At 37.9% G+C, this 15,798-nt stretch overlaps 1 protein-coding gene across 3 annotated transcripts in view; it reads right to left on the reverse strand.

The window, feature by feature from the left end:
* Positions 1-7,639: 7,639 nt before the first annotated feature.
* Positions 7,640-15,798, reverse strand: part of LOC115303584 (protein adenylyltransferase SelO-like) — a 35,294-nt gene continuing 27,135 nt past the window's right edge. Inside the window, exons 17-19 of one of the 3 annotated variants that reach the window (XM_029953392.1) lie at positions 15,698-15,741; positions 11,335-11,414; positions 7,640-7,930 (exon numbers count right to left, since the gene is read on the reverse strand). In XM_029953392.1, the coding sequence (XP_029809252.1) occupies positions 7,808-7,930; positions 11,335-11,414; positions 15,698-15,741 (247 nt within the window). In that variant the 3' untranslated portion in view covers positions 7,640-7,807. The other 2 variants (XM_029953394.1, XM_029953395.1) reach the window with 2 other exon arrangements.

The following is a 15,798-nucleotide window of genomic DNA, read 5'->3' on the forward strand; positions in this document are numbered from 1 at the left end:
AATGTTGAATTTTGTCAAATGCTTGTTTCTCCATCTCTTGATATGTGGTTCTGGTTTTATTGATTTTCTCTATTGATTTCTGGTTTTCAATTTCATTGATTTCTGCTATTTCATTTCTTTACTTCTGCTTATTTTGGACCTAATTTACTCTTCTTTTTCTGACCTTCCAAGGAGGACGATCAGAGTATTGATTTTAGATCATTCTTTTCGACTCTGTGCATTCAGTACTTTAAATCTTTCTTTAAGCACTACATCCTGCAAATTTGGTAAGTTGTATTTCATTTCTATTTAATATTTTTTCATTCCTCTTGAGATACCATCTTTGACCTATGTGTTGTTTAAAAGTATGTTGTTTAGGGGCGCCTGGATAGCTCAGTCGGTTGAGCACCTGACCTCAGGTCATGATCTCGCAGCTTGCGGGTTCAGGTCCTGCGTCAGGCTCTGTGCTGACAGCCCTAAGCCTGGAGAGCCTGCTTTGGCTTCTGTGTCTGTCTCTTTCTGCCTTTCCCCCACTCATGCTTGCTATCTATTACATCAATTAAGAATAAGAAAAATAAAACTTTCTTTTATCTGCACTCATTCCTTCTCTAATATTCTTTCTTTCTTTATGTAGCTCTGAATGTCTGACCACGTATCATTTGCCTCTCTGAAGAACTTCAAGCATTTCTTGCAAGGCTGCTTTGCTGGTGACAAATTTCTTTTCTTTTTCCTTTCTTTTCTTTTTTTTTAAGAAAGTCTATTTTTCCTTCACTTTTGAAAGATAATTTTGCAGGAGACAGAATTCTATCTAGGTTGGTGGGGTTTATTCTCTCAACACTTTTAACTATTTCACTCCATTCTCTTCCTACTTGCATGGTTCCTGAGAAGTCAGATGTAATTCTTATCCTTGTTCCCCCATGTTTTATTTATTCTTTATTCTTCTGACAACTTCTGGGATTTCTTCTTTATCTTTGATTTTCTAGAGTTTGAGTACGATATGCTGGGTGCTGATGGCGTTGTTTTGGGGGTGTTTATCCTACTTGGTATTCTCCGAGCTTCCCGGTCTGCGGTTTGATGTCTGACATTAATTTGGGAACATTCTCAGTCATTACTTCTCTTCCTTTCTTCCCAGTACGGGTATAATATAGCTTTTGTAGTTGTCCCATAGTTCTTGGATATTCTGTTTTGTTTTCTGTCTTGTTTCTCTTTGCTTTTCAATTTTAGGAGTTTCTATTGACATATCCTCAAGCTCAGAGATTGCTTCAGCTGTGTCCAGTCTACTAATGACCCCATTAAAGGCATTCTTCATTTATATTACAATGGTTCTGATCTCTAGAATTTCTTTTTTAATCTCCCTTAGATTTTCCATCTCATTGCTTATATTATCCATATATTTTTGCATGTTGTCGACTTTTTCCATTAGAGCCCTTAGTGTAATAATCATGGTTATTTTTAAATCCTGGTCTAAGAATCCCAACATTCCTGCCATGTCTGATTGTGGCTCTGATGCTTGCTTTGTCTCTTCACACTGCTTTTTGCCTTTTAGTATGCCTTGTGACTTTTAGGTGAAAGCTGGACATAATGTGTTGGGTAAAAAGCACGGTAGTTAATTTACCTTTACTAATGTGGTGGTAAAGTATGGAGAAGGGGAAGCATTCTGTAGTCCTGTTTAGATCTCAGTCTTTTAGTTAGCCTGTGACACTGGGCACTGGGCTGTGCACTTCACAAATGCTTCTCAGGTTTTTCCCCCTCAGGTGGGACAAGATGGTTGGAGGGGGTTGAATTGGGTATTTCCCTTCCCCCACATGGAAGGCTAAAGAAAGCTGGAGTTGGGCATTTCCCTTTTCCTGGTTAGTTAGGCTGTGATAAAAATCTCAGTAGGTTAGGCTCCGGTAAAATAGTTTCCCTTGAGGGCGGGACTTGTTAAGAGTAGAATGCTCTGGCATATTTCAAACTGGCTACTTTCCCTCTTTCCCTGCTAGATACATGAGGGGATTTTTCTCAGATCTTCACTGTGATAACCTGGTGTAACTCCTGGAGATAAAACCCACAGAAGTGTGGGAATGGCCTCTAAGTCTGGACTTGCTTGGGGTTCCTAATTTTCAGACTTGTAACACATCTTTCTCAAAAATTCAATAGCTAAATTAAATTGAAAGAATGAGTAGCATGAATGAAAATTTTGATCCAATAAAATACATAGTATTTAAATTAACTTAGAGAATACACATGAAATAATTATACTTTTTCTATGTATTAGGACACATAGGAAAAAAGAAAACCAAATTTCCCCCAAATTGGTTTAATGTATGTCATAGTCTCTGGCCACAAAGTAAAGTAAAACAAATAACTACATAAAGAATAGCCAAAACAAAAACAAAAATGCCAACCCATTTGATTCCATAAACTCTTAAAAATAAAATCAATATGAAAAATACAGATTATTTAGAAATTATTGACCATAAGAATAGACAATGCAAGACTCACTAGAAGTTTTATTGTCTTAATTTCATGTATTAGAAAACAAGATAAAAAAATAAATGAAGTTCTAAACCAAGAAAGCCAAAAGAACAAAAAATAAGCCTAAATAAATTAGAAAGATGTCAGTTAGAAAGAGAAATATAAAAATTAATGAAACAGAAGACCAAAGAAAGGAAACAGATCACCTGAAAATTTCAAAGCAACAGAAAAGACTAAGGTTTAGCAAGTTTAATCAATGATAAAAGATTGAGAACATACATTAAGAAGCTTAGAAACAGAGTACAGGGACTAAGCCACAGATATGGAAGAAATTAAATGTTATAAGGCAATAAATAGTACATATGTCAACAAAATCAAGCATCTTGATGAACTAGATTAATTTTTTTAAGAAACATGAATTCCCAAGTTGAGATGCAAGAAGATCTGAAAAACCTATAGTCTCATAATCAGAGAATGCAATCAAAAGACACTGTTTTCATCAACCTAGTATCCAATTTCCCTTTCTTCTTAATTAACAGAAGGTCTAGTTGGAATGGCAACATACCTGGCTAAAAATAGTTTCTTAGATTCCCCTTTGCAGCCAGAAGGGGTCATGTGGCCCAGGCCTTGCCAGTGAAATACAAAAATAGAAATGAGATGTAAGTAAAAGGCTGTTGGGGATTTCTAGGAAGGATTTCTGTTTCCCTGTTAGAGGCATCCTCCCTTCTTCCCCATTCCCTTTCCTCCTCCATCCTGACTGGACTGAAGGTCCCAGCGTGGAGGTCATCAGTTATTTAGTGACCACAAGACAACAAGCAGAGGACCAACTCCATGCCATAAGGAGATGGGGGAATGCCAAGGGACATCTGGGCCCCTCGGGGAGCCGCTGAGCTGCACCAGCCCCAGAATGCTTGGGTTGTGCACTTGCCTTTATGTGACTCAAACTTCTACATAGTTAAGACCATGTTAGCCAACTTTCAGTCATTTGCAGATCAACAAAAGGAATTTTCAGTTCTCAGATGATGTGACTATCTAGTTGAAAACAAAGAAGACTAAACCAATCCACTGAAAGATGTAAAAACATGAGTTCAACAACATGGCTAGATCCAAGATAAACCATAGAAACCAAAAACTGTCCTATGTACGAGTGATGCCCATTGAGAAAATGTTGTACGAAAAGTGATCTCATTCAGAATATCAACAAAAACAATATGTCTGAAAATTGATAACAAGAAATCTTTAAAACCTATATGAAGAAAACTACACATCTTTATTATAGGACATTAAAAAAACACACACGTTAGGTAACAGGTACAGACAGCCCTTGCTTTGCATAGCTCCAATATGCACAAGTTCCAATTAGCACAGTTTAGTTAAGGAACACTAGTTCCCCAACATTTGCTACTGTGGCATTATAACCGTGAGCAATTGGGTAAACTACAAACTTTGCTGTTAGCATTACAGTGCACAGATTATTACTACATTAAAAAAACAATAACAGATGAATGCCAGGATCAGTAACCAATCACATCACTTCTTTCAAAGTCTGTTAGTGACTGATCACAGTGTATTTGTTATTCAGCTTATGTACACACAGTAAAGTGTGTAGTTGGATTGTCCACCAGTGGTAAACCCACATGACGTTTTATAAAAATGATCATCAAAAGAGGGAAATTGGCCAATAAAGATGAAACTGCAATACATAAATGAGAAATGCTGAAAGAAAAATTCAAATAGAACACAAATGGAGGTATAGAAAAAATAGTGGCAGCTCACCAAGGCATAAAGAAGGTCCTTGCTCTGTGTCACGAGTAATATGACAAAAACAGAAGGCAGGCATTCTTCAAGCTACTCTTGACAAGTTTCTTACAAAGAAAACATTTTCTCAATGTTTCTGAAGTTTTAAGTTATGGGCAGTAAATGCTAGTTTTACTATTTTATTTCCCTATATATCTACAGCCAATGGTGAAAGTTTTTAAGGTTTTGACTGAAGATTTTTGGCAATCACAAAACAATCATAGTTTTTCCCATTGATTATTAAGATTACTTTACAGGGTTTTCGTTTGCATAGCTATGTTTACAGTCCTGTAGCACCATGTGAAGTGAAGAATTCCTGTGGTATTTTTCCAGATGGGAAAACACAGTGTTGTAAAGATGTCAGTTCTTTCCAAGTCAGGCTATAAGTTTAATATAAACCCAGTCAAAATCCCAACAAGATTTGTTCTGAAAGCTGACACACATAAAAATTCATTTAAATAATTAAATAGCAAAGAAAATATTTTAAAAGATTAATGAGAGCAGACTGTTGAAATATACTATACAATCAAAATAACTAAGAGTTGTATTGCTAGAAGTGTTGAAAAAAAGTAGACTAGAATAAAGGGTAGCAGTGAGCTCAAATATATGAGAACTTAATGTATGACAGAAATTGTAGTTCAAATGTGTGAAAAGAATAAACTACTTGACAAGTAGTATTGGGACATAATCTGTCAATGTGGAAAAAACAATTGAATCTCAAAGGGATTAATAGTACACACTCTAAAATTATTAGAAGAAAATATGAGGGAATATTTCTTATACATTTTAAGCAAGATTAAACAATATATAAAATCCAAAAATAACTTTTTTAAATTTCCAAATTCAAATATATGAAAATTAAAACCTGTTTAAAAAGATACCATTAAAGAATAACATACTGAAAATAGAAAAATAAACAATATTTACTACATGAAAACAAAAATTATCTGCTACATGAATAATATAAATTGATAATAAAATAATAAATCAAATTTTCATGTATAAGATTGGGAAAAATATATAAAACAATAATATCCAGGGGTGCCTGGGTGGCTCAGTTGGTTAAGCATCTGACTCCAGCTCAGGTCATAATCTTGAGTTCATGAGTTCAAGCCCCCCCATCAGGCTCTGTGCTGACAGAGCCTGGAGCCTACTTCAGATTCTGTGTCTCCTTCTCTCTCTGCCCCTTCCCCACTCACGCTCTGTGCCTCTCTCAAAAGTAAAAAAAAATTTTAATTAAATTAAAAAACAATAAAATCTAATGCTGAATTGTCAAGAAACTGGTATTGTGATAGTCATTGGGGTTATTAACTGGTAATGTCTTTTGGGAGTTCAATGTGGCAGTTTATATAAACATTTTCCATGCATATACCTTTGACCCAATTAATTCTATTTGTAGAACTTTACATACAAAGATATCCAGATAAGGATGCTATATTTACAATGGAAAAAAATCTGGAAACACAATTGGGCACCAAATATGTAAATGACTTCACCAAATATGGTATATTTATACCATGGGATAATTTTAAACCATTAAAGCAAATGAAGATCAGCACATATTCATATTGAACATTAATATATGTATTACCAAATAAAAGCCAGTTTACAAAATAGGTCCAGTATGCCCCTAGTCACATAAACCTGTGCACTTATATATGTATGTTTGTAGACAAATATGTAAGTGCACGGCAGAAATCTGAAAGATATAAGACTCATAAAACATATTTATATCTGGGACACAGAATGGGGATAGAAAAAAGGAGGAAGTGTGAAGGAACACTTCCACTTTTATTCAATATACTTCATTTAAAATTTTTCTTTCCTTGAGCATGTATTCCTTGACATGAGCAAATATTACTTTAACAATAAAAAAATTTTGTGAGGTTATGGTTTTTTAGTTTTTTTCATTTAATTTTTTTAATGTTTATTTTTGAGAGAGAGAAAGAGTCAGAGAGTGAGCAGAGGGGCAGAGAGGGCGGGAGACACAGATTCTAAAACAGGCTCCAGGCTCTGAGCTGTCAGCACGGAGTCCAACATGGGGCAGGGGGAGGCAAACTCATGAACCATGATATCATGACCTGAACTGAAATCAGCCACTTAACCGACTGAGCCCCCCAGGGCCCCCATGGACTTTTCATTAGCTTTAATAATGTATCTTTTTGCTATTTTTGTTTTTTTGTGTTCTTAGTTCATGTCATTTAATTTTAGGAAAGAAAGTTTACAACTCGGATATTTGCTGTAATTTAACAAGCATTGTAAAGAATTCGTAATGATACCAAAATCAAGCCCACTGGTTGTCTTTGGAACATGCTTGGGAACCAACTCTTTGCATTTCTGTACCTCAGAATAACCAGATAATTAGTGATGGAAAGCTTTCTGTTATTGAAGGACTCCAGCTAATGAATGAATGGTATGATTAGATCATCGTTTTGCAGCTTACTAAGTCATTGGGTCTAGGTGATGATTGTCAGTGGCTGCTGAAATCACAAAAAGAGACAGCTAATATGTACTTCCTGGGGGGGGGGCGGTGTCCAACACTTGCCTTCTGATAGCAAATATTTCTTCAAATAAATTGAAGTTTTGTAGAAATACAGGGGACAGAGCAACATGTTAATACCTCAGAGATGCAGTTAGCAAAATGCAGGCTCTGGGACACACTACAGGATAAATGATCTGGATTCTTCAACCAAAATAAAACAAAAAACTGAAAGGAGAAAAAAAAGATGTAGGTGGCTACCCAAAGATATCAAAAGAAATTCAAGAGATTTTGTCATCTAACTCGAATGTACTGTCCTTACTTGGATCCCAGTTCAAACAAACAACTGTAAAATAATAATCATGGTGAAAATAACTTATAAAAATCCAAAACCTAGTTATGTGATTTGATGCATCAGGGAGTTTTTGATTTGTGTTAAGGTGATAATGGTGTGTGTTTCAAATCATTAAACATCCGGAGATGCATGCAGAAATATTTGTAAATTAAATGAAACACAGTTGGGAACTTCTTAGAAATACATGGGGATATAAAAATTATACCTCAGTTAAAAACAATAACTGGGAAAAGGGGAAGTGTGTAGGGCTGCAGAGGAAGTAACATTGATCAGGCACTGATAATTAAGGAGCTGGTTGGTAAGTCAGATCCATTTAACTATTCTCTTTACTTTGGTTAATGTTTGAAAATTACCATCATATATGAAAAAGCTCTAGAAGAGCAGTTGAACTATATTACTTATCTGATGTGCCCCACAACGCTGGGCACAAAGTATGTAATAGATGAACACTTAAAAAAATCATTAAAAGAGTACCATAAGATTTTCTAGTTATTGAACACAACTCATGTGCATTACCATATTTTATTATTCCATTAATGCTATTGATTAGAACAAAAATGATCACAAAGATGTTCCAAAGAATAGGTCCCGTTTATTTGATTAAAAAATATTTGCACATATAATCCTTTTTATGAAATGTGAGGCTGTCACAAAACATAGATGGTCATTAATAATTTATCACATAGATGACTCTATGTTGAGTTCAATGACAGAATATCCCTTCATTTATTTAAGGTAAGTTAAGATGAGCAGCTAACTCTGAGGTCTTTAGCCCAAGAAGGAGTAGGTGCTGAGTAGCCTGCTCTCTCAGCTGCAGAATGCTTCTGGAAAGGATGCCGAAGAACATGCTGGAGAAGACGGACCTGGCAGACAAGTGAAGCACGTAGATACAGATGTTATTCCTTGGGACCTATCAATTTTCTAAATGCCCAGAATGACAAGGTTAAACTGAAATTTCTTTAAAAATGTTTAAGCATTTTATGTTTTATTAAAATTTCATTGATAGTTATTTAAAATTTCTATCATTCCACAGAAATTTCCTTTAAGTACTAGTTTTGTGCTAAAACAGAACAAATACGTACCCTCACAAAGACCATATATATATGTACATGTATATGCACACACACATATAATACATACACATATAACCTGATAATGCCACAATTTTTTTCACAGCATTAAGAGAATTATAGTTTTCTAAGAGGTTGACAAAAATAAAATAATGTTAGGGTTTTGCAGTCTTTCCAAAGCAAGGCCACGGATTCCAATTCATGCTACTCTCTCATTTGCACTTTGACCCATGGTAATAACCTAAGGCATCAAAAAAAAAACCACCTCTTTCAGCAATAATTCTAGGATCTAAATGTATATTTTCACCCAGTTATAAAATAAGTCATGGGGGTATAATATATAGCATGGTGACTAAAGTTAATAACACAGTATAGCAGTTGCTAAGAGAGAAGATCGTAAAAGACTTCAACTCAAGAAAAAACAATTTGTAACTATGCGTGGTGATGGATGTTAACTAGACTTACTGTGGTCATCATTTCACAAATTATACAAATACTGAATCATTATGTTGTACACCTGAAAGTAATATGTTATATGTCAACCATACTTCAATTAGAATATATTTTTGGCAATTTATCATTGATAGAAAAAGGTGCATGATTATCTACAGTAAGAAAGCACCAAGAGATCAAATAGAGGTTCAAATAGTTAGACAGCATCATCATCAATATGGTGCTCTTAGAGCCCCTCTGAACTTCCCCCACGGTGCTGACTATACATACACTTTTACCGAAGTTACTTTTATACCTATTCTACTCTCCCTTGCTAGCTGAAAATCTCCCTGAATACATTTTTATACTTCTTCACATAGGCTAGATTCTTGAGAACTATTTGATGTAAACAGGTAAGCAAAAATTGTCCGTGTAAATAGTTACCCACATAGAATAGAGGTTTAACAATCTTTTTCCTTTCCTGCAGGAGACTTTAACCCTTGATTCTAGGTCTGTTTCCTGGGTAACTGGATAAGGTAGGATAACAACTGTATCACCAAGCACATTACTTATGACCGACGAATAACATCTGGATGGCAGAACTGTAAATGCCTGACAGCACACACTAGGCTTTCTTTAGTGTGGTGACTCAGGATGAGGCAGGTCACTCATGGGGACACTGGAGACACACATGGGGACACAGCCTATGCAGTGTTACAAGAGACGCTGGTTTCTAGGGAGCATGAAGCTGTACCCCAGGGCTGCCCCTGCAGCTTCCCAGGGGGGACCTCGTCTGTGCACACCTGAGCTTTGCTGCCGTGCTGTCAACACAGAGCCTGACATGGGGCTCCACCTCATGAACCATGAGATCATGACCTGAGCCGAAGTCAAGAGTCGGCCCCTCAACCGCCTGAGCCCCCCAGGCGCCCCGTCATCTACCTTTCTGAGCTGAGTGGGGCTAAGAGCAGCCTGTGATCGTTTTGTGACTCTGAATGTTAACTTGAACCTAGGAAGACACTTCCCTGCCAAGGTGGGTACTGCATCCTTACTCAAATACAGTTTTGAGGAAGGGAAGAAAAGAGGAAGGAATAAAAGAGAGGAAGGAGAACAAGCCAATGAGCAACCGATTATACAAGGCTTAGTTTCCCGGGCTTAGGCTCATTTAAAGATAAATATTGAGTTCTCTCCCTTTTCTTTGTCTTTAATACCGTACATAAAAAAGATATTTTAGGGGCACCTGGGTGGCTCAGTCGGTTAAGCGTCTGACTTCAGCTCAGGTCATGATCTCACGGTACGTGAGTTTAAGCTCCATGTCGGGCTCTGTGGTGGCAGCTCAGAGCCTGGTGCCTGCTTCAGATTCTGTGTCTCCCTCTCTCTCTGCCCCTTCCCTGCTCATGCGTACTATTTCTCTCTCTCTCAAAAATAAACATTTAAAAAAAGATTGTATTTTAAATTATTTTCTAAAATGAAAACCTAGATTTGTGAAGCTAATTGAACTACTGAAACATACTTATAAAATTAAAAAATTAATGCAAATTCCAAATTAGAAAGAGCAAAAATAGTTTCTGTCTCAGGCCAGCCCTGGTCGCTTGGCAGTGACCAGGCACACGCTGCGGAGAGAAGGGTTCTGTGGAAAAGAAGGCATGAGCATCCATAACACCTACTCCGGTGCGGCACAGGGGGACGGCATGAATGCCAAGGCCGTTCCCCTTCTCTTTTTAAGATTTTTTCAATGTTTATTTTATTTTTGAAAGAGAGAGACAGAATGTAATCGGGGAGGGGCAGAGAGAGAGGGAGACACAGAATCCGAAGCAGGCTCCAGGCTCTGAGCTGTCAGCACAGAGCCCGATGCAGGGTTCAAACCCACGAACTGCGAGATCACAACATGAGCTGAAGTCAGATGCTCAACTGACTGAGCCACCCAGCCGCCCCAAGACTGTTCCTCTTCTGCAAACTATATTATGTATGTGACAGTATACACAACTTACTGTGAAGTGTCTGAAGCATACAAGAAAGTATGCCGGACAGTACAGTGGACACCTGTGTATTCTCCACTCAGCTTCAAAAATCAAATACTTCCAATGTGACTGGAGCCCCATAGGAGCCTCCTTCCCTAATGCAACTTTCTTCCTTGCCTCAAAATAACCACCATCCAAAGACGACATTTACCATCTGTATTCATTTTGTTACTTTTGTTATACACACATGCGCCCCGAAGCGACATACAATTTTGCATGTTTTACGCTGTATTTAAGTGGCAACAAGCATGTGGCATATAACCCTCCCCCACTGCCTAACGTGTGACATGGGGGCGTCATCCATGCAGACGCACGTAGACCTAGCTCATTCATCTTCGCGGCTGTCAGGACCCACGCTGCTAGCGCCCTGCACACCCTGTAGGAGCCAAAGTACTTCCTCTGGAGAAAAGCGAATTCCCTCTGGAGAGATGCACCCTTACATCAGGCTTCACTGGATTTCATGGACTGAAATCCAAAATTCCAAAACATCAACAAGCAGCAGCAGCATCCGACCCTCAGAAGTGCAAGTAATGAGGATATGTGATATAAATGAATCTTTAAATTTTTAAGCCCATTAAAGATAATTTTTTTAATGAAAAAAATGATTTATTGATAAAAAAGACAAGGCAACAAGAAGGAAAAGTGGTGCTGGCAGTGGTCTAGCTTCATATGTCTGCAAACAAAATAATGTGCTCGAAATATGTTTAAAACTAGTAAATATAAACCCAGGAATGTCTCACACCTTACCTCCGAGAAATCATTCCTGCCTGCTTTTCGCACCGCAGACTCTGCCATCCAGTTCCTCAGCACGTACCTGGGATTAACAGCTTCAGAGAAAACAGTGTGTTTTGGAACACTAAGATACTAAAAGTCCATACAGGCAATATGAAGTCACCCCCAAAATCAGATACGCTTTAAGAAGTTCACTGGAAGGGGCAAACGAGAGGCAAAGATCAGCACCAGTCAAATGTCGATTATTTATAAATGATGTGCAGTGTCTACCATGGTACAAAAGACACTTCTTTGAGCACTATGAGCAATACAGGGTTTGGTTTTTCTCTTCAGTGTTTCATCATGACTTCGTTTTTATTTCACCACATTCAGTTCATTAAGTGTTTTCTCTTTTTTTAACATCTATTTATTTTGAGAGAGTGGGGGAGGGACAGAGAGAGAAGGGGAGAGAGAGAATCCCTATCAGGCTCTGAGCCACCAGCACAGGGCCCCACATCGGGCTCCATCCCCCAGACCATGAGAACCTGACCTGAGCTAAAACCAAGAGTCAGACACTTAACCGATGAGCCACCCAGGGGCCCCACACTAAGCGTTTTCTAAAGCTGGAGAAAGTACTGAATGCATCCAAATTAGGCCGCACAACCTGAGTGGAGGTGAGGGAGAGAAGTCGCTACTTTTAACATCGTCAAGCTCAGAATTAAGGTCTGACTTAGTGGGACTGCTTAATGTTCACGCTGCCAAGAGCAAGCATGAAAGGTTATGTAAAGGCAAAACTCTTTATAATTATATTTTTGATGATAACCACACATTTTTTTCATTTTAAAGGTATAATCATGGCATATTTTAAAAGTTCCAGAAACTATGTCTTTATTGGAGATGAGCCTCTTCCAAACTTATTTCTCAGCTGAGTGGAGAGGAAGGATGCTTATCCCCACTGGCAGAACAGAAATTCTGAGCAGACTCCAGATCACAATTTTGTGACTCTTAACAGTTTTCCAAGCTACTTGAATGGTGGAAACATACAAATCTCCTTTCAACTTGGTTTTAAAGATCTGCCTTGATATGACAATCTAATAATATAAGTGCTTGTGACCCAGCAGTTCTCTGGGAACATAGTCTATGGAAACAATTTCAAACTTAAAAAGTATTATTTACATTAAGGAAAACTAGAAACCATTTAAATACTTAATATTAGGGGAATAGTCAAGTAAAACATTGTACACTGTTTCTAAGAAATATTATCCAGCCATTAAAAATGTTACATTATAAAGAATGAAGTAGCAAGGAAAAATGCCTTATTTATTTTTGGTAAAAAAAAAAAAAGATTTAAAATTATCCTATAGTATGATTACCACTACATATTTCTCTTAATCAATACACAAAGAAAAAGAGAGACTAGAAGTAAATATACCAAAAAGTAAATAGTAATTGTGTTTACAAATACAGAGGATCTCTTTTTAGTCTTTCTACAGGTTTTCATTTTTCAATTTTAATGTTTTATTTATTTTTGAGAGAGACAGAGTGCGAGTGGGGGAGGGGCAGAGAGACACAGAGTCCCAAGCAGGCTCCAGACCTATAAAGAGTGGGCCCTGAGCTCTACAACAGCTGGGTTCCAAGGACAAATAAAGCTGCTTCTGAGCACGTGCCACAGATTCACGACTGGGCACAATGAAAGCAGAATTACACTGATGCACTTTCAGAATCACAACCAAGTTTTACTGCAGAAACCCAGTGCAATAATACACTGCTGGAGCTACAATGGCTTGCCTAAATGCAGAGTAAGGACAGTAATCAAAAGCATTTATTAAACAAAGTTTTAATATGACCTGGGCTCGGTGGCACAGTGTGACATAAAAGAGATCAATCTCTTCTGGTGGCTTATGGTCATAGAGTTATTTGGAGGCTTAAAAATAACAAATGTTGCAGAATTTAATTTTTTTAATCTTTGTTTGCTTTTGAGAAAGAGAGAGAGCGCACAAACACGCATGCAGGTGAGTGAGGAAGGGGCAGAGAGAGAAGGAGACACAGAATCCAAAGCAGGCTCCATCCAGGCTCCGAGCTGTCAGCACAGAGCCCGATGTGAGGCCCAAACTCACAAAACGCGAGTTCATGACCTGAACTGAAGTCAGATGCTTAACCAACTAGGCCGGCCAGGCGCCCCTAAATCTTACAGAATTAAAACCAAATTCTTAGACCTTTAAAACACTCATCTTTGATATTCCCATTGCTTGCAACTTGGAGCATTTATAAAAAAATTTTTTAAATCTTCCCCTAATCTACTATCAATTTTTTTAATGTTTTGAAACAATATATAACAGCAATATATTTTTAGTCTTTTGGTGTCTAGAAAACATTAAAATCATCCCCCAACATCCCTGTGATGAAGCTACTAAATGAACTCTATACTTGTATTCTAGCTGATGCTTATCAGTAGTTTTATGTTCCCACTACTGTCTCCCTGAATTTGTGCAACAGTCCATGATGTAAAAGCACTTTATAGGGGAGGAAACAAAAGAAAAGGTCAACTGGGTAACTCTGGATCGTCAGGGTTGCACAATTTTTAAATTTCGTTTTAAAAAAATCACCGTACACTTAAAATGAGTGAATTTTATGTAAGTGATACCTCAGGAAAGTCCCTAAAAAGTATATATACGTACCAGAAAGAGATAAGGAGGCAAGAAGGAATCAAAAGACCTGCCTAATAACATGCAGGCGATAAGTGGCCGGCCCGCCTCTGGAGCCCGGGCCGCACTGTCTCGGAGGAAAACAAACTCAGGTCAAGACCATACACAGGAACGAAGACTCGGATGTCACTACACAGGGACTCTCCTTAGCTGTTTTGTTTCCACACGTGCGTACAATTCTTTAATTCCGCAGCCCTGATACACATAGTTACATGACTGTGCAATTTCTTATATATTTGCATTTCCATATCAACGAAGCATATCATAGTAAGGAATGGGAGTGTGCCTTTAAAAACACAGCTGAGCTATCATTATGAACTTTTACCATGCCACGCTCTTTGTGGAAATGTATTGTTTTCCCTTCCTTGAGAGCCCACTGTTTAGCACTTGTTACTTCTCTAACATAGCTCAAAGCTGCAGCCTTGAATTCACTGAAATTTCTTTCATTTTATCGTCTCATCCATCCTGTCATAACCAAACAAATCCAAATACTGAAGACTGCCACCACATGTTATTCTTTCAATTTCTTCTTTCTCTTGACGGCTGAGTGTCCATAATGTGAGCTGACTTACAAATTCTGTACAACCAACGGCACCAGTGGACACGACTGGAAACTGCATCCATGCTGGGCCCCAAAGAGATCACTCACGTCCCTGTGAAAACTAAACTCGGTTTGATTTCTACATAAGGTCTTGAGTTCAAGCAGCAGTCTTATTCCCTAACCTAACATGGAATGTGAGTCCACATGAATCGGCCAACCTGATGACATGCACTAGCTCTCTCGACAAGTCCTAAGTGAGGCAGGAGTGCTCAGGGACCTAGGACCTTCTGTCTTAACTTCTTTGATCTTGTCCATACTGTAAAAAAGAACTAAATTCCATTGTTTTCTTTGCCAAACCAACTGTGAAGTCACATGGTTAAACTGAAATCAATATTAGAGATGATTTATTTTTAGAGCTTTCATTTACTGGATATATATTATGGCTCATGCACCTTAACAAGATACCTTACATATCTTATTACTCTTTATTACAACATCCCTGCAAGATAGCCGCATTAGACAACAACTAAGGACTCTGAAACTCAGAGAGCTAAGTATCTTTCAGATCATACAGCTAAAAAGTCACAAGAGGAGATTCACCTGCTAGATCCCCAAACTCACCTTCTTTCTATCATAACCCAACCTACCTTGTCTCTCCACGATCTCGTAAGACTATATTATTTTAGGGGCACCTGGGTGACTCAGATGGTTGAGAGTCCAACTCCTGATTTGGACTCAGGTCATGATCTCAAGGTCTTGGGATGAAGCCCTGCGTTGGCTCTGCACTGGGTGTGAAGCCTGCTTGGGATTTTCTTTCTCTCTCTCTCTCTCCCTCTCTCTGCCCGCCCCCCACCAGTATGTGCATGATCTCTCAAATAAAATTTTTAAAAGGACTCGATTATTTTAATCATTATGCAAACTTATTAAAAGCAGAACCATCATACTGTGTGAAAGGTCATTAGGAAAGCTCATGGACGACACTTTAACGCAACTAAAATACACTCAAGTAGAATTATCCGAGTTAAAAACAAGCCAAAGGGGACGGGCGGGCGGGGGGGCCTCAGTTCACTCAAGTAATTACTTCTGGCTTTCAAAGGAATGTTGCTTTTATGTGATAATCCTTAAAGTTGAAAAAATCAAAAGGCTTACTTACTTGTCATTCTTTTTCTTCTTTCAGAATCCGTATCATTCATGTGACTAACAAAGAATAAAGCAAAGGACAAAATTAACCACTGCCTCCTTGTATCATAGCTT

The sequence above is a fragment of the Suricata suricatta genome, chromosome 10, assembly GCF_006229205.1.
Source record: "Suricata suricatta isolate VVHF042 chromosome 10, meerkat_22Aug2017_6uvM2_HiC, whole genome shotgun sequence".
Taxonomy (NCBI): domain Eukaryota; kingdom Metazoa; phylum Chordata; class Mammalia; order Carnivora; family Herpestidae; genus Suricata; species Suricata suricatta.